The 16,978-nt window shown below is 42.9% G+C and overlaps 1 protein-coding gene and 8 non-coding genes across 20 annotated transcripts in view; 3 read left to right on the top strand and 6 right to left on the bottom strand.

Moving 5' to 3' along the window:
- Nucleotides 1-2,375: 2,375 nt before the first annotated feature.
- The window catches only part of dysf (dysferlin, limb girdle muscular dystrophy 2B (autosomal recessive)), a 71,498-nt gene continuing 56,895 nt past the window's right edge, over nt 2,376-16,978 (top strand). For 6 of the 12 annotated variants that reach the window (XM_051075434.1, XM_051075432.1, XM_051075429.1 and 3 more), the window contains exons 1-12: nt 2,377-2,699; nt 10,105-10,160; nt 10,571-10,662; nt 12,317-12,422; nt 14,628-14,751; nt 14,835-15,091; nt 15,806-15,934; nt 16,025-16,087; nt 16,204-16,254; nt 16,366-16,396; nt 16,606-16,721; nt 16,819-16,945. In XM_051075434.1, the coding sequence (XP_050931391.1) occupies nt 2,612-2,699; nt 10,105-10,160; nt 10,571-10,662; nt 12,317-12,422; nt 14,628-14,751; nt 14,835-15,091; nt 15,806-15,934; nt 16,025-16,087; nt 16,204-16,254; nt 16,366-16,396; nt 16,606-16,721; nt 16,819-16,945 (1,240 nt within the window). In that variant the 5' untranslated portion in view covers nt 2,377-2,611. Of the gene's footprint in view, nt 2,700-5,013; nt 5,567-10,104; nt 10,161-10,570; nt 10,663-12,316; nt 12,423-14,627; nt 14,752-14,834; nt 15,092-15,805; nt 15,935-16,024; nt 16,088-16,203; nt 16,255-16,365; nt 16,397-16,605; nt 16,722-16,818; nt 16,946-16,978 lie in introns of those variants that run through there. The other 6 variants (XM_051075433.1, XM_051075431.1, XM_051075428.1 and 3 more) reach the window with 3 other exon arrangements.
- trnap-ugg (transfer RNA proline (anticodon UGG)) lies at nt 11,292-11,363 on the bottom strand. The gene has a single exon. It is a non-coding gene; the product is annotated as a tRNA-Pro (tRNA).
- On the bottom strand, nt 11,707-11,778 carry trnap-agg (transfer RNA proline (anticodon AGG)). The gene has a single exon. It is a non-coding gene; the product is annotated as a tRNA-Pro (tRNA).
- On the top strand, nt 11,900-11,971 carry trnap-agg (transfer RNA proline (anticodon AGG)). Its single transcript has one exon. It is a non-coding gene; the product is annotated as a tRNA-Pro (tRNA).
- On the bottom strand, nt 13,870-13,941 carry trnap-agg (transfer RNA proline (anticodon AGG)). Its single transcript has one exon. It is a non-coding gene; the product is annotated as a tRNA-Pro (tRNA).
- On the bottom strand, nt 14,101-14,172 carry trnap-cgg (transfer RNA proline (anticodon CGG)). The gene has a single exon. It is a non-coding gene; the product is annotated as a tRNA-Pro (tRNA).
- Nucleotides 14,391-14,462, bottom strand: trnap-agg (transfer RNA proline (anticodon AGG)). The gene has a single exon. It is a non-coding gene; the product is annotated as a tRNA-Pro (tRNA).
- trnap-agg (transfer RNA proline (anticodon AGG)) lies at nt 15,283-15,354 on the bottom strand. Its single transcript has one exon. It is a non-coding gene; the product is annotated as a tRNA-Pro (tRNA).
- trnap-ugg (transfer RNA proline (anticodon UGG)) lies at nt 15,494-15,565 on the top strand. The gene has a single exon. It is a non-coding gene; the product is annotated as a tRNA-Pro (tRNA).

The raw sequence follows: 16,978 nt of genomic DNA, 5'->3' as shown, positions 1-16,978 counted from the left end.
TTTTAAGACTCGGTCACATGAAACGTCTTAAACTCTAAATCTCATTGTGTCTGCAGGTTCATTACAGTTTCAGTAACTCCTCAGAGTTAAACACTGACTTGCAGATTGTCTCCATCTAAATTCTCTCTCCAGATTTTAAAGGTCCTGACTGCTGCTGCATCTTTTTCTCTTGGCTTTGATCATTTAACTTTGTGATTCTTAGTGTCTATGAGTTTAAATTGTGTCTAAATAAAAATAAATCTACGGATGTGTACATGTACAGGGTTCTTGTGTTGTGTAATATGTGAGTGGCACACGGTTGTGGGTCTCAGTCAGTGTAGGTAGGAGGTACTGGACTCTAATGGCTGAGGAGTCCGTGGTTGAATGTGCACCTGAGCCAACCGCAGCTCGGTGAGCGGTTGTCCATGATGGCTTTCGACCTCCCTCCGGCCGTCTTCACCAGCTCGCCCAGTTTGTTGGCGGAGACTGGTGTGGTCTGACCAGTTGTTGTTTTGTTGCACTCGTTGGAACCTGCTGGTGTTCAGAGCTTTCTTTCTAAGGCTGGATATGTGTGGTTGGTGCAACAGGACGTGTTCATCCACAGTGTTAATGAGTTCTCCAGGGGCTGGAGAGATGCTTTCATTGGCCTTTCTGAAAGATGAAGCATAGTCCTTTGGTTTTCTCTCCATATTCTAAGACAAATCCACATCCACAACAAGTTACACAGCAGTTATTTTGTTAGCATACAGACGAATTCAGTCCCACAAAGAGAAACTAGAGATGTGGCAGCGTGGGTACTGAAGCAATCGATTGGTTTCAGTCATATTGCTTTCTCACTATTTTCTCCCTGTCCTGCTGTTACTACAGACATGTACCTGTGACTCGCCCTTTCTGTCAAGCTGTGTGTCTGGGGCTTATGGAAAATGGTGTGCGATCACATGAAGCGACCCACATGACATTGGCAAAGCCCCTGTTCCAAGGCTGGACTTTTAGTTGTTAGTATATTTACAAAAAGTCAATGGGATGTTGATTGAGGTTTTCTTACTCCTGAAACAGAAGCAAGAAACAGAAGTTGTGGTTTCGCTTCGGCTTGTTCCACTTTCTGTAGTGAGCAGGTGCTGAGAAATAAATCAGTGTTACCAGATTGGACTGACAAGAAGTATAGCTGGAGTATGGTTTTCTAAATATATAACTGGGTAAACTGGACAAACTTGAAGCTCAAACTTTGTAGAAGTCATACAATAAAATACAGGTACGAACAACGACCAACATTTGGACTTGACGACCATCAGTTCTCGAGCTGAATCTCAGTTTCCTGTCAATCACAGTAACCCCTGTTACAGGGCCTGGGGTAACATGCTACAAATGCTAGTTTTGCAATTCAAGCAATCATCAGTTTGCAAGTCCTTTACTGTTTCAACAGTGGTAGCGACGTCAGCTCTGAAACACTGATGGCTATTGTTTGTTTCGGCTAAAGCTGCCACTCTGGCAGTGGCGCAAAAGATGTCTGACAAATTTATTTTACTCAGTAGGTAACTAATGTAATAAGTTACTTTTCAACATCAGTAATTTTGCAGCATACCAAGTTACTTTTAACAGTAATGTTCCCCAGCACTGGATGGAAAATTATCGCTGCACCTTTAAGACAGCAGTGGGTTTAGTCTCAGAGCTGATGGCGTAGGTGATGAACAGGTGAGGGAAGACAAACGATGGGGGAGGAGAGAGGAGGGAAGACGAGGAGAAACATCAGGGAGACATGACGTCAGACGAGGAGTCTGCGAGCAAAGGCAGTGATTTAATGGTCGTCTTCAAAGTTGCCGAAATGATCACAACCAGCACAAAACAAGTTGGACCACACAACAGAATAAAAAAAGGCAACACTGATCATCATGTTTTACCATGGTGAATCCCCAGACTGCAACCAACGTGCGCCCACACCCTCAGGCAGCGCTGCTCGTCAGCTGATGTATTTTCAATCATGTGATTCACTCGTTCATATTTCCCTCTAAAATGTATATGATACACTCTTGTCTTGTCTCAGTGCCTCTTTGTGTTTGTGACTGTCTGCTGCAAAAAATCTGCATCAACAAGCACATTTTACCCTGGACACACACACACACTTACCCTTTGTCGGTGTGTGTGTGTGTGTGTGTGTGTGAAACCTCTCTCTGTGTGTTGGTTTAAGCTGGCAGGGTTTGGGATTGTTTATTGTGTGAAGGCATGTGTGGCTTGGAAATAAAGGCCACTGTGTGTGCGTGTGTGTGTGTGTGTGTGTGTGTGTGTGTGTGAGGGGTACTGGCCCTTTAAGCCAGTTGTGATTGAAGGGACTGTGTGTGTGTGTGTGTGTGTGTGTGTGTGGGTTGTGCATGAGTCAGCTGGTGCACCTTGCTCGCCCTGAGTGTGTGTGTGTGTGTGAGAGAGAGAGAGGGAGAGAGACAGCTGAGAGCTGCAGCTTCACCAGTCGCTATTCACCCTCTCTGCCTCTCGTCCATTTCCTCTCTCTCTCTCTCTTTATATCATTGATCTCTTCTGACTTTAAGGATATTTTCTGGACACACTGATGCCCGTATATGGACCACACGGGGATCTGACAGAGCTCTGCTGTGTGTGTGAGTGTGTGTGTGTGTGAGCCATGCTGCGAGTGTTCGTCCTGTGTGCAGAGCGTCTGCAAACGCCGGACAATGACATCAGCGACGCCTACTGCCAGATCATCTATGAAGGTAGGGACGAGGATGAGGAGGAGGAAGAGGAGGAGGAGGTGAAGAGACTGAGACCGACAGAGAAGGAAGAGATCTGAGGGAGAGATCTGAGGATAAAGTTCATGTACAAAGAGCAGAGTGTGTGTTTGTGTAAACACTGAGACCTCTCTCTCTCTCTCTGTAACAGCTGAGAGGTTATTATTGGAAAGCCTCTGCCAGTCGTCTTTCATGGCTTCCAGTCTGTTTGGGGTGGGGCAGAGAGAGAGAGAGGGGTGATTGTGGGGGTCATATTTTAGGGGTACACTCCTCCCTGCGAGGTAAACCAGAATATTTTATGGTTAAAGAGTCATGTCGTGTTCATGTCTGTGTAGGTGAACGCAGAAAAACAACAACGCTCTCGTGTTTTTGCCTCAATCCTGCAAAGAAAGTTCATCTGAAGTTATTAATATTAACATGCAGCTTGTGTGTGACTGTGTTTATAGTTACCATCACCATCACAGGGTCTCTCTCTCTCCGTTCATCCGTCTCCCATATTTCATTCCTCGTCTCTCTCTGTGGTCTGTCTTTCCTCTCTCGAGCTCTCGATCTCCCGCAGTATCTCAGACTACAATAGAGTACAGTAGACTACAGTAAAGTGGGCGTCTGTGGCTGACGAGGTCGAGTAGACAAGATGTTCAACCCCAACTTAAGACGACAGTAGAGTACAGGAGACTATAATGGAGTAGACTGCAGGAGATTGTAATGACTACTGTATTTAATACAATAGAGTGCAGTACAGTAGACCACAGTAGAGCACCACAGACTACAGTAGACTCCAATAGAGTGCAGCAGAGTCAGAGTAGAGAAAGTGTGTCATGAACTCATGACACTTCATCTGTATCGCTGCACAAAAGTTTCCCTGTGTGATATGAGTCTGAACACACACACACACACACACACACACACACACACACACAGGTTGACACAGAGACCCTGACTGATGAATTTCATGAAGTGTTGTTTACAGTGTGAGACTCAGGTCACTACTGACATTAATAATATATGAGAAGAGCTTCTATAACAACACACAACACATGAAAATAACACACACACACAGACACACAGTGGGACAGGAAGTGATGATACACGATAAAAACATGGCCGAACAGCTGAGGACGGTCTGCAGGGGTTTTCTCAGCCTCTCCCTCAGCGGCTCATATCTGATATTTGATCCTGTCTCTGCTGCGTCTGCTCTTTAAAAAACTGCTGCATCACTTTACTCTGAGCTCATTACGTTTACAGGAAGTGTGAGAGAAGAAAGGCCAGAGCAGAGCTTAGATTTATGATGATTATATCTGCCTTTTGCGTCTCTAAATTTAGTTTGCTCTGTCGTGAATATCAATCCTGAAACTGCCTCATCGTCACACTTTCACAGCCTTTAAACCTCCTACATTTATTCCTTGAAGGGTTTTACTGTCTCATCATGATTTAAATCCAATAATGTTGGAATATTCCACTATTAATCCTGATACTAGGAGTTTGATACCAGTCATGTAAACAACATATTTTATTTGCATATTCTGAATTTAGCATTTTCCAGCAATCTCCTGAGGTAAAAAGCTAATGTTAAGACAGGACGTCAATGTCAAAACAGTATGGGTGTGTGTACCCTGCTTTATGTCTGCAGGTGGCGCTCTCTCACAGTGTGTGCGACCTTGTTGCCTCCTCCCCATTGGCTCCTGAGGATTGACTTGGCGTTTTGAATTCTTTAAACCTTAAAACACAGGTTGACGCCAAAGAGACAATCAATGGCGGATCTTAAAACACCTTGAATGTATTCAAGGTTCAAGGAAAATACATGTAGGCCTTGAGGTTTTGAAAGTTTACCAGAAGAAAACATCTGGATGACTTGATCTTGAATGACCAGGGATCATTTTTTCCCATGTAATATGCCTGTTTTGAGTGAGTTTAGAGACTGACATCATTGAAAAGTCCTTGAATTTGAGGTCCAAGTTGAGATGGGATCTTACACTTGTACTACAGCTGTAACAGACTTATTTTCTTGTAAATAAACACTAATTTATTTTTCACACTGCAGCTTTTTCTGCAAGAATGGGATTAATTGTTCACGATTTCGTAGCCTCTCCTGTTTCGAGAGATTTAAACAGTTTAAATCAGTCACTAAAATGTACGAACAGAGATCAACAGAGTGAAATTGAAGGACTGAAGCAGAGAAACAGGGGTTTGGGGGGGAGGTAGAGAAACACAGGGAAACAACCAGGAGACAAGAGAGGAAAAGAGCACAGGAAATGTTGAGATTTCCTCTGGATGTGAGGTGTGTGTGAGTTCCCAACATGCTCACTTGTTGTTGGGAGTGTGTTAGACAGAGTTAGAAAGAGCTTTGCCGAGGCACGTCTCCTCTTCAGAAAAGGAGCTTTTATTTTGTAGTTTCTGACACGGACAGATACTGTAAGAAGAAACAGGAAGCAATTTGTGGATGATTAGCTTTTGTGATGCCGGGACTTTTTCCATTTTGCCAAACAAGGACTTATGTCACTGACAAAAAAAAACTTAAAATCTGATTTAACTTGATGAAACAGTTGGTTTTACCTTTTCCAAGCAGTTTATATCTCTTTTTTGGAGCACAATATTTTTTTCTTCCTTTTTGCCACCTGTTGGTCTTTGGTTTGCCAGTTCTGCCGGTTATTACCACTGTCAGAGCTCCTCTGGTCATGCAACCAACCTTTCCTCCAGTCCTGGAGCTCACCTGGTGAACCAACTCACCTGTTTTTAGCCCCGCAGTTTCCAGGCTTTGAACTCAGCTGAGGTTTCAGCCATGTTGCGTTGTGTTCTTCAGCGAGCCCACAACCTGAGACACTCTGACCCTCTGGCTAGTGTCACCTTCAGAGGTAAGAGGACCATGGGAGATTCACTGGATTGTTAGTAAGGATGTGTTGTGATGTGTTAGCAAACGTTATCATTCATTTACAGTCTTGTTTCTAACCTCCTGGTGGATATAAGTCCAATATTAAGTCTTTTTTAGCTCTGGGTTTGGTCTTCACCAAATTATCTTTAGCTGCTAAATGCTGCATTATGTTCACCAGCTAGTCTCTAATGGAGTCCATCTGCTGTTTGGTTTTTAGAGCTTTTTCTGTGCTGCAGCAGAAAACAACACTATGAGAGCACTGAGAATGAACCAGAACAGTAAAGTTGCAGCCATACAGCTGAAAAATGAGCTTGAAACTCACTGTAAAGCCGATTGGAGCTGCAGATTCAGGAGAATTCTCCATCGTTTTATGCTTTACGATTCTAAAATATTGGTTGTAGCTGCTTTAAAAGGACCAAATCTCAGTTAATTGAAGTCTAGCAGCATAAGTGTCCAAGTCAAGTATCAAATGAGTTGACTGTCCAAGTCATGGTTTTCTAAGAAGGGTTGACTGGGTTGTAGAAGTTTCACCTCTCGTCCAGGAGGCTTCAGTTCTTACCAACTGGTGGGGATTTGTATTTAACCTGTGGACAGATGTAGAGTCGTTGGAGTCACCTGAGGCCGAGTGTGAATGGTTGTGAACTCTGCTGGGAAGGGATGAAACTGTAGTAAACATCTGGCTTAACTTAACTGAGATGATGCCAAATGGCACCAAGTGGAGGTGACTCGGCTACCTGACCTCAGCAGCTGTCTGTTTTTCCATCAGTTTGTTGTTGTTGTACTTTCCACGAGTAAGTGTCTACCTCCTTAATAAGGTGAGCTCTGCTCTTTACTTCCTGCCTTTGTCCCAGCATGGTTTCCTGGTGCCATCACCCTCGAGCTTGTATTGCTTGTGAGGACTTTCGGTTGCAAAGTGGGCAAGTGTCCAGAGCCCCACACCTCTCACTGGATCTACATAATTTGATTTATCACAAATTTCTTGGAAATTTACACCATTGAGATGAACACCAACTTTGATGGATCCTCTACTCTACTAAGAACGTCAGAATCCAATCCAGATCTCAAATGAGAAAACTTATTTTTACAGTCTGCACATCAGAGATTGGACTTAAAGACAACAGTTCTTTAAGGTTGTTAATGTGCATTATGGGTAATGTAGGAAACCAATAACTGAAGTAGAAGTACACATGGTAGGTTGATGGAAAAGTCACTTCAGTATAAGACAGATGTTCCCATGGAAGAAGTGCAGAAAGTAAAAAGAAAGAAAGCTGCTCTTGAGGTTGTGTTAGTGTTTCTGAGTTGCAACTACTTCAGGAATTCAGACCGGAGAAAGAAAGAGGGACAGAGAGTTTCCTCCCCTCCCTAAACACAGATACCATGTCCATTTATAGGAATTAGAGATGATAATAATCAAGCAAGGAAGCTGTGGGAGGAGAGAGAAAAGTGTGTGTGAGAAAACTGACTGATACAGACCCAAAAATACTGAGACATTCATATCTTTAGGAAGCTGGATTGATTTGATAAGGCTCATTACAGTGTTGATTATTTCTGCACAAATATTGCAGGAACTGGGCAAATAATGTCTGTTTTTTGCAACTGAATTAGTGGACCATGTGGAGATTTGATGAGCAGGTTAGAGCAAGCAAAAGAGACACGTTATGATCTCGACTTCACTTTACAAGGTGAGCTTGTGTGTCTGTAGGTAATGACGCATGTGAATATGTTATTAAACGCGACAACATGTGCTTGTGTTTTTGTGCTGAAAGCAGGATTTCCGGCCAAAGTGTTGTTATTGGAACTACACGTGTTGTTCTTTGTTGAAACCAGAAATAAAAACTGGCAACCCTGCTGCCCTGTCCCATGCTAATTATAGCCTGGACACACTCACATACACACCAGTCTTGTATTGTCCCATTACTGTGTCAAGTTGTATTGTTCTCAATCAAGACATTTCACAAAGCTGTCCCATACCACACAGTTTTTAAAATAATCCTTATTCAAATTTGAGATGTGGACGGTGGAACCAGGCTATTGTATTTTTACTAGCATGACAACTTTTTGCTACACCTAAAAAAAACTCAAAATATCTGTAACCAGATTTAAAAATGATGTAAAGATAAAGACATTGTTATGAATAAAGTTAAAAGACACAAATTTTAAGTTATGCATAGTCTTTTATTGTGAAGAGGTCATTGTTGTAAGAGGAAGTAGTATTTCAGAATAAGAGCATAGCTGTCCACTCATCGGCTTAGATGTGCTTGGATGAGAGAAAAGACGGAAGTGAGCGCCTCTGTTAAGTTCAGATAACTTTACTGAAAAAATAAAACTGCGAAGTTTTGAGCAAAGCTGCAGTTGGATTATCGGTTAGCTATTAGCGTGTATGCTACCTCGTTAGCCTACCTACTGAGTGTATTTTGTTAGCATTGATTAGCTAAGCGAACGGACTTTTAGCCGCCGTGTAGCTAACCTAGCTTGTGTTTTAGTTCATCGTTTGAACATGGAAACTTGGAGGATTAATCACACACACGACGCCATCTTTGACACCTCCCCCGCCCTTCCCTGGTTCTTCACTGTGACGCCGAGAAACCGGTAACATCTGCGGAAACGACGCCATTTTTAGACACCTGATCGCGGTGCTCACTGAAAATGATTCCGGGTTCGAACCTCGGATATTAAGCGTACTAAAAATGTGTTCAGGTACAAGACAAGCTAAACAACTTAAACCCCAGCGTTCTTTATTGGAAATTAAGTTAAGTTAGCTTAACTGGCTATTACAGGAGTACGTGGGATACATTTACACTAAGAAATTGCCTTTTTTAAAAGTGGGAACTAACTGAAAAACTGTATTAATTTCTCCACTCAATCTGGCCACACATGCAGCAGCACTCAGACCAGCAGCCCAGGTCTAAACTTAGGTTTCCCATACGTCGTTCTCAGCCATGGGGGTCACAGTCTGCTCTATTCTGGGCTCATGATAGAAACTGTGCCAAGCTGAGCCAACCAGGAAGTCAGCTCTGTGCCACTTCTCGTCTCTGAGATGCTAACTCGGATATCAGCCCTTGGGAGACACACACACACACACACACACACACACACACACACACACACACACACACACACACACCCAGAGTAAGGTTGTTTGCTTTCCTGTTTTCCCCAGTCATCACCCAATGTGAGAACACAAACACACCCACTTATTCACCCACACACACACACACAATTATAACGTAACCTCTCAACCCCCCTGTGGAAGGGTGGAGATATTTTTTAAGATATCTTCCAAGAACAGAGGTACACTTACGTAGGTGTTTGTGTGTGTGTGTGCATATGTGTTTTTGTTTCCTTATTGGAACTTATTCTGGTATAAACACCAACCTGATTTAAGCCAGTCGTCCTCATGGGGACTAAAGCTTGAGGAATCGCAAAGCAAAGTCAGTTTAAAGCAGACAATACATGCAAAATATGGTTGATTTTTGCACTTCTCCACCAAAATGCAACGCTAAAAGCAAATATACACACAGCCACAGATAGAAAAATTGAATAAATTGTGGGTGATGGTGCAACATCAGCAAAAAATCTTGAGTTGTCAGTAGATTTCCAGTGTCCAGCATGTATTGTATAATCTCCTGTTAGTATAAAATGGTGAAGCATGTTTTTTTTTTTGGTACTCGCTGCTAAAACAGTAAACTATGATGATTATAATTTAGTACACAGCTTTAATCTAGACTTAGTTTATCTCCTCTGTTCTTTGTCCAGTGGAAATTAATGAATAGTTTCTAAAATCAGACAATAGACATTGTCTCTATTTCCTTTCATCTGGAAAGAACATCTCAGTCTGATTTTTTTGACTTAAAACCAAGTGGAAATGATGATAGTTGTCCCCAGTGTGATAGTGTGTGTGTGTGTGTGTGTTCTGTGTGTGTGTGTGTGTGTGTGTGTGTGTGTGTGTGTGTGATAAGAGCTCTTCAGTACCTGATGATAAATCTTGGCAGTTTATTAGTCGGACTTAACGTCCTGCATCCTGTCAGAGTGCTCAACAGCCAGGAAATCAGAGCTCTGAACTTCATGTTACAGGAAGCCACAGAGAGATAACACACACACACACACACACACACACACACACACACACGTAAACACACTCAACCACAGTCTATGTGTTAGAAACCGTTATTTGAGAAGATTACTGTGTGTGAATGGTTTAGTGGTTGTAAAGCTGATTTCTTCTGCTCATTAACTCATTGTTGGTTTTAAGTTAAGTCACCCTCATTATGACAGTTTGGTTTGGGATGATTTAAAAAATAAATAAATAAATTATATATATATCATTATATATATATAATATATATATATATATATATATATACACATGTTCACAGAGTCTCAGTGTGTTGATCCAGCAGTTGACTAAGATTAAAGCAACTTATATTTGAGATTTAAGTCACAGTTTCCAGTGTTACAGCTACTTTTAACTGATTGTTTGGTGAGCCAGCTAATGATTCTTGTTCTTGTTTCTTGTTTCAGGGTCCAAGAAGAAGACAAAGGTTATCAAGAACAACCCTAACCCTGTTTGGAATGAGGTATGTCCTGTACACAACCTCAAATTCATTATGTGCTATTTAGACAACTGCAGGTAAGGTACTGCCTCAGATATCTGGAAAAACAAATGGACTTCAGACACCTACAGAATCTTTTTCTCAAGGATCATTGAAACTTTTCTTGTTTATCTGGTGGACAGTTCTCATTTTAAACCTGTAGTTGAAAGGTTTAATGTGACAATAATCGAATCTTGTGACAGAGAAGAGGTTTCCAATCAAAGTGGATAAAAAGATATTTCCCTCATTTACGACAAATTTCTGTTGGTGTTGTCTCTGTTTGGCAGATACCTGAACCTCAGCACTGTGAAAATGTGTTTTGTTTGCCAAAATTTCTTCCCGTTAAGATCCCATTTTCATGTTTTCTTACATGTTGTTTCCCATCTCTCTGTCAGGGTTTTGAATGGGACCTGAAGGGGATTCCTCTGGACTCTGGAGCAGAGCTCCACTGTGTTGTCAAAGACCATGAGAAGATGGGGAGGAACAGGTACTGACTGCCTGATGTTTGTGTGGCCGAACGCTCATGTTAGTCAGACAAGGAGGGAACACTGATAAATTCCTCCCATAGCTCACAGTTCAGGAATTGAGATAAGAAGTGAGCCATTGTCAGACTGAGACGTGGTGGATGGATCGGACCAAACTCGGCACAGAGAGGGGAGAGGTGTGGTCCATGGTGCAGAGTTGTTTTGTAGAAGAAAAACACCCCTTCAGATGGTTATTTTTGGATCCTCCCGCCCCATCAAGATGCCAGACGTGTCCCTCAGAGACGAAGGGGCAGGCTTGAAAGAGTCAGGTCATCCTTTCATTGTGGTTGTTGCGTATTCATTCGCTTGTATTTCCACCCATTCACCCACTGATGTGTTGAGTGATTAATCGATTCATTCATTTAGCCTCTCGGGGGACGTTCAGACCAGAGTGTGACCTCTGGCTGCATGAATTGACTATCATTGTTTGTTCATAAATAAATTGTTTTCCACTGATTATAATTAGGGATTGAGACAGCTCAGAGTTCATGGGCTCATCTAGGATTTAATGAAGCTGTAGAAGACTACACCCATTGTTGGTTAAAACTCTTGTTGCTCATGCCTCTGCAGGGCAACAGATGATCAAACTAGAGGGCTCGTCCGGGATTTGAACCCGGGACCTCTCGCACCCAAAGCGAGAATCATACCCCTAGACCAACGAGCCACATATCACTTCAGAAACAAGAGATAATACAGCATCATTCTGTCAGTCGACTGCAACAAATCTGTTGCTGAACTTCTCTTTAACCTGTACATTATCTGCCTTTCTTAAGGAGTACATTTCAGGACTTCTTGCTCTCTGCTGCAGCTGCAATGACTCTTGTTATCCTATTGAATGAGGATTCTAAATCATTGGTTTGCCCCTTTAAGGTTCTGTTGGTTGGAAGCAACAAAGATGTTGCTGAACTTGAGCTTAATCCGTACATCGTCTTCCTTTCTTTAGGCCGTACAGGTCATGATATCTAGCTCTAAGGGGTAGAAGGAAGAATAGAATAGCTAGTCCAACAGGGCTCGTCCAGGATTTGAACCCGGGACCTCTCGCACCCTAAGCGAGAATCATACCCCTAGACCAACGAGCCACATGTGCCACTGCCTTTGATGCTTCAAAGGATTGCTGATCTTTTATGAGGCTGTAGTGTGGTGTTGAATATCAGCAAGCTGACCGAGATGGCTGACCAGTTCAACCATGGCAATGCATGTGGCTCGTTGGTCTAGGGGTATGATTCTCGCTTAGGGTGCGAGAGGTCCCGGGTTCAAATCCCGGACGAGCCCTGATCATGTGATATCTGTTCCTTTGTTTGGAAGATTAAACCAGAACTCCTGTGACTTAATTTTGTATTATACAATTGTAAAATTCGGGTTATTTAAATCAGTGAAACAGCAGTGAGATGCCTAGCCTTTTACTTGCTAAAGCTAGGCTAAACACTCATTCAGTCTTATTTTAGCCCTGAAATCATCACCCTTGGCCAGGCCAAATTTCGTTCATATTGGTTGTTGTTCGATGGCCAATTCGAGGGGGTTCACTGTGGCTCTTGTATGATTGGCTGGATTTCTACAGAATTGAAATGGAGTGGAAACCAGTTATGTTTAAGGCCCACTGGTTTCTTTTCTGTTTAGGTTCCTGGGGGAATGCCGGCTGGCTCTCAGAGATGTGCTCAACTCTCCCAGCCTGGCCGCCTCCTTTACCATCTCCCTGCTGGACACCAAGAGGAACAACACAGGGGTGAGCACACACACACACACACACAGACACACACACAAAGTACAGCCAGATTAATCTACGCCCTCATTGTATCATGAACCAATGACAAATCATAAATCACTCTCAGAGTTTCCTGTCTGGATCTTAAAATAGAGAAGGACATTCCTGAGTCAGAGCAGAGTACCAGCCATGCTCCCCCTGCCTCTCTCTCTCTCTTTCTCTCTTTCTTTTTATATTTCTTGTTATTATTTTGAAATAATGAAGCCAGCTCCAGCTATCTGAGGTCATGCAGCCTCACACATAGAGCCTTCAACGCTTATTGTCCCTTAAAGATGGGGAAAAAGAAAACAAATTAAGAAAATTTTGCTCAGATTAAAGCAGGAAAATGAAGCTTAACTCTACAGAATTGGGTGTAATCAGTTAATTTGTTGAAGATCAGCAGCCAACTTGTGGCAAGCTGATCAATTCACACACAACATAAAAACAACTAAAAGCTAGATAATACGATTAAATTAACCTTGCAAATGTGTTGTGGACAAAATATTATATCAATGCAGTACTTTAAAAAATTATTAAAACTTGAAGAGTGAAGAGAAATGATTTACTACATGTTTGTATTTTCCACTTTTGTCCACAAGGGGGTGCTGAATCACCCTGAAAGACACCAGCACACACTTCTTTTATTTTGTCTCTCTATGAGGACCCTCATTGACATAGTATAACCCTCATCATCACAGCTTGAGTGCATGTCTATCCCCAAAACTAAAACAAAATCCAGACCCTCAAACAGCCATTTAAGAGCTAAAACTCAAACCAGTCCCCACACAGATAGAAATCAAGCCTCACACACACCTTGGTTGGCCACACCTACAGCTGCCCTGCGTACTGTACTGTAGATGAAATAACGTTCTGTTTCCCATCCTCATTTCCTGAACCCAAAACAAAGTCTTCCTCTCAGCGTCAGTGTGGACCTGATTGATGTTAGTCTGAGGTGACAGGGTGGTGGAAGAGAAAAGCCTGTGTTTATCTTACAGTAGGTACAATGTGTGTGTGATGTACGGGATACTCTTTCATCAGTTCAACAAAGAACTGGAGCACAGAATCTGTGTATCATATTTACATGTCAGATTTTTTCTAGTAGTTCAACTGTAGAGAAATTTACTTAGATTTGACGTTCACAACAACAAAAATGTATTTTTTACAGGTAAAGAAACATTTTTGCTCTTACACTACATGGGAAATACATAATGAGGTGAATCTGAATGCCATTATAAACCCCCTGATACCTTTGTTAATAGAGACTTAACACCTTATTGCTTAAGTTGCTTTTTCCTGTTGAAGGGAGCTGTAGAAGACTACACCTATTTTTGGTTCAAACACCCTCTGCTGCTTATGCAGGGCAATGGAAGATAGAATAAGAAACTCTTGTTGCTCATGCCTCTGCAGGGCAACAGATGATCAAACTAGAGGGCTCGTCCGGGATTTGAACCCGGGACCTCTCGCACCCTAAGCGAGAATCATACCCCTAGACCAACGAGCCACATATGTTTTGATAAGCGATAACACAGTCCAGTTTCCCTGATTGTTTTAGCACGTTTATGATAGAGGGAGCACTGAGTTGAGTTGCCTGCTGATTTTGACACTTCTAAGGCATGGAAACTCAGCAGTCATTTAAAGGAGTGTTAGTCAATCAAAACATGGGCTCGTCCGGGATTTGAACCCGGGACCTCTCGCACCCGAAGCGAGAATCATACCCCTAGACCAACGAGCCACATGTGCTATAAGAAACAAGAGGAAATTCATCCTGGTTCTGTCTGTTGAGGGCAACAAAGTTGTTGGTGAACTTCATCTTAAACTGTTTTGTCCTCTACCTTTCTTTAGCTGTAACGACTCTTTTTATCCTGGTACCTTTATGGAAATGTGATACTAAATTATTGGCTTGTCCTTTTAACATATGAGCAAAGGGAGAGTAGAGTAGATGGTTCAGCAGGGCTCGTCCGGGATTTGAACCCGGGACCTCTCGCACCCTAAGCGAGAATCATACCCCTAGACCAACGAGCCACATCCACCCATTGAAAGAGGATCAAATTCAGACCGATCATTTTTTGATTTCACTTCCCTGGGTCATTTTTCTAGAGGCTCTGAGGACCATGACTGTACTGTGTGTAACTGTACACACTATTCCTCCACTGATGAAGTCATATTGTGTTTTCTTGTCTCCATTAGGCCACGCTGACCCTACAAGTTTCCTACATCCCTCCTCCAGGAGCAGCTCCAATCTTCCAGCCTCCTTCCCAGCCTGAGACTTTTCCCCATCCCAACCCCAGTGTGGAACTGGACACTGTCACAAGTAAAATAATCCGTCCTTAACAGTACATCCATTCCTCCCTCCTTTTGTTACTTCTGTGTCTATCAATCTGTCTGTCTGTGCAGTGATTTCTCTGGATACGATGGGTGAGGAGGATACAGAGAGCATGATGATGATCGAGCCCACAGAGGACCAGGGTCCGGACGACGGACGGTCCATGGTCATCGTTGGCCCTCAGGGGCCCACGGGCCAGGAGTCTCCTACTGCCCAGACACCCAAACGTTCGCCGCCAACCTACAACACCCATGGTGGGCTGAGGAAGAGGAGGAGAGGAGCCAGCAGTCATTCTAAACCTCTGCCAAACAAACCACAGGACCTGCAGGTAGGTAAACAAGACAGCATCACATAATTTCTGATGTTTGTTGGGTGCGCATTCATGCTTCTCTAGTCCTGCAACTGGACAAGGTCTTCTAATCTGGTGACTGCTGAGGCCACTTCAAATGATGATTGATTTTGTTTTATCAAGGTGCCAAAACTATGCCCAAGTGGTACCACAGAGGAAACTGTACCAGAGGGCTCGTCCGGGATTTGAACCCGGGACCTCTCGCACCCTAAGCAAGAATCATACCCCTAGACCAACGAGCCACATGTGGGAAGTTGGGGTCAGCAGTGTCATGGACCTAACCAACTGGTCATGGTTTCCACACAATCTGGAAACGGTACCATACTTACCGAGTATCAGCTGACAGAGATCCAGCATTGTACATAGAGGTAGTTGCTGTGTGGCTCGTTGGTCTAGGGGTATGATTCTCGCTTTGGGTGTGAGAGGTCCCGGGTTCAAATCCCGGACGAGCCCTCCTCTGTTCATTTCTTTGACTAGGTTACTGCACTTTTGTAACCATTGATCTGTCCTAAACGGATCTGGCTCTTGGAAGGTTTGATGGATTTCTATGTCCAAAATGTTTGTCGTCTTTTTTTGAATTCGAGCAGTTAAAATTGTTTTTCCTTGTCATTTTTACACATACATATACTGAGAAGAGTCTTAAGTGTTGCTGAATTTCATTGAGAAATTAGCTTAGTGCTCGTCACTGTCCAGGTTCGTGTACGGATTATCGAAGGGCGACAGTTGCCGGGCATCAACATCAAGCCTGTCGTCAAGGTAACGGTAGCCGGGCAGACGAAGAGGACCCGCATCAGAAAAGGCAACAACCCGGTCTTTGATGAGGTAAACAATTATTATTCATCTTTCTGATTTCCTTCATAACTTAAAAATGTTTTACTGTTGAATCTTGATTTCATGTTTTTCTTATAACAGACTTTCTTCATGAACTTCTTCGAGACTCCATCAGACTTGTTTGATGAACCGATCTTCATCACGGTGAGTCTGAATTTTTACCTCCATTTTACCTACATATATTACCTACACGTATTTTCTGCTGTGCTCACCGTAAACTGCTCTGAATAAAACGTAAAATCCCTCTCCCTGTCTGACAGGTGTGTGACTCTCGCTCTCTCAGAACTGATGCTGTGATTGGTGAATTCAAGGTAAACTGTAACCGTGTGTTTGCGCAGTGATCATGACTTCTAGCACATTAAACCAGAAAAAGTGACTTGAAAAGTGAAAAGATATCTAAAATCTTCTGATTGTCTTCACAGTTGGATGTAGGCACCGTCTACAATGAGCACAGTGAGTATATGTTTAAGTTTATCCAGTGTTTTTGGTGAGTCCTACTTGAGTTGTTGCCTCTAGTTTAAATTTTAGTTAGTTACGGATTCCAGTCCAAAGTTATTTTACTACCTGGTTCTCAGTTTTTTAAGTTCCTGGCTCCTATACATTACTGATGAGTTCTAAGCTCTTACTTTAGATTTGAGTTTGAGTCCATCCACCCTCTGTAGGGCACTGCTTCTTGAGGAAATGGCTGCTGTTGTGCGACCCGGACGACCTCTCTGCAGGGGTCAGAGGTTACCTGAAGGTCAGCCTGTTCGTCTTGGCTGCTGGAGACGAGCCACCGGTGAGTTGATGTAGTTGTAAGTAATTATCTTCCTGTTAATGGATGCAGCTGTTTATTAATACATGCAAGTATTTGTATGTGTGTGTTTCATCCTCAGGCTGATCGGCGCGAGTGTGTGGAGGATAAAGAGGATATCGAAGGAAACCTCCTGAGGCCGGCTGGTCTGTCTCTGAGAGGAGCTGTTTTCACCCTGAGGATCTTCAGAGCTGAAGACCTGCCACAGAGTGAGGACTCCAGTCTTTGAGTATTTGTGATTT

The sequence above is a fragment of the Lates calcarifer genome, linkage group LG14, assembly GCF_001640805.2.
Source record: "Lates calcarifer isolate ASB-BC8 linkage group LG14, TLL_Latcal_v3, whole genome shotgun sequence".
NCBI classification, from domain to species: domain Eukaryota; kingdom Metazoa; phylum Chordata; class Actinopteri; family Centropomidae; genus Lates; species Lates calcarifer.
The sequence above is the reverse complement of the archived record's forward strand: the minus strand, read 5'-3'. Positions and strand labels throughout refer to the sequence as shown.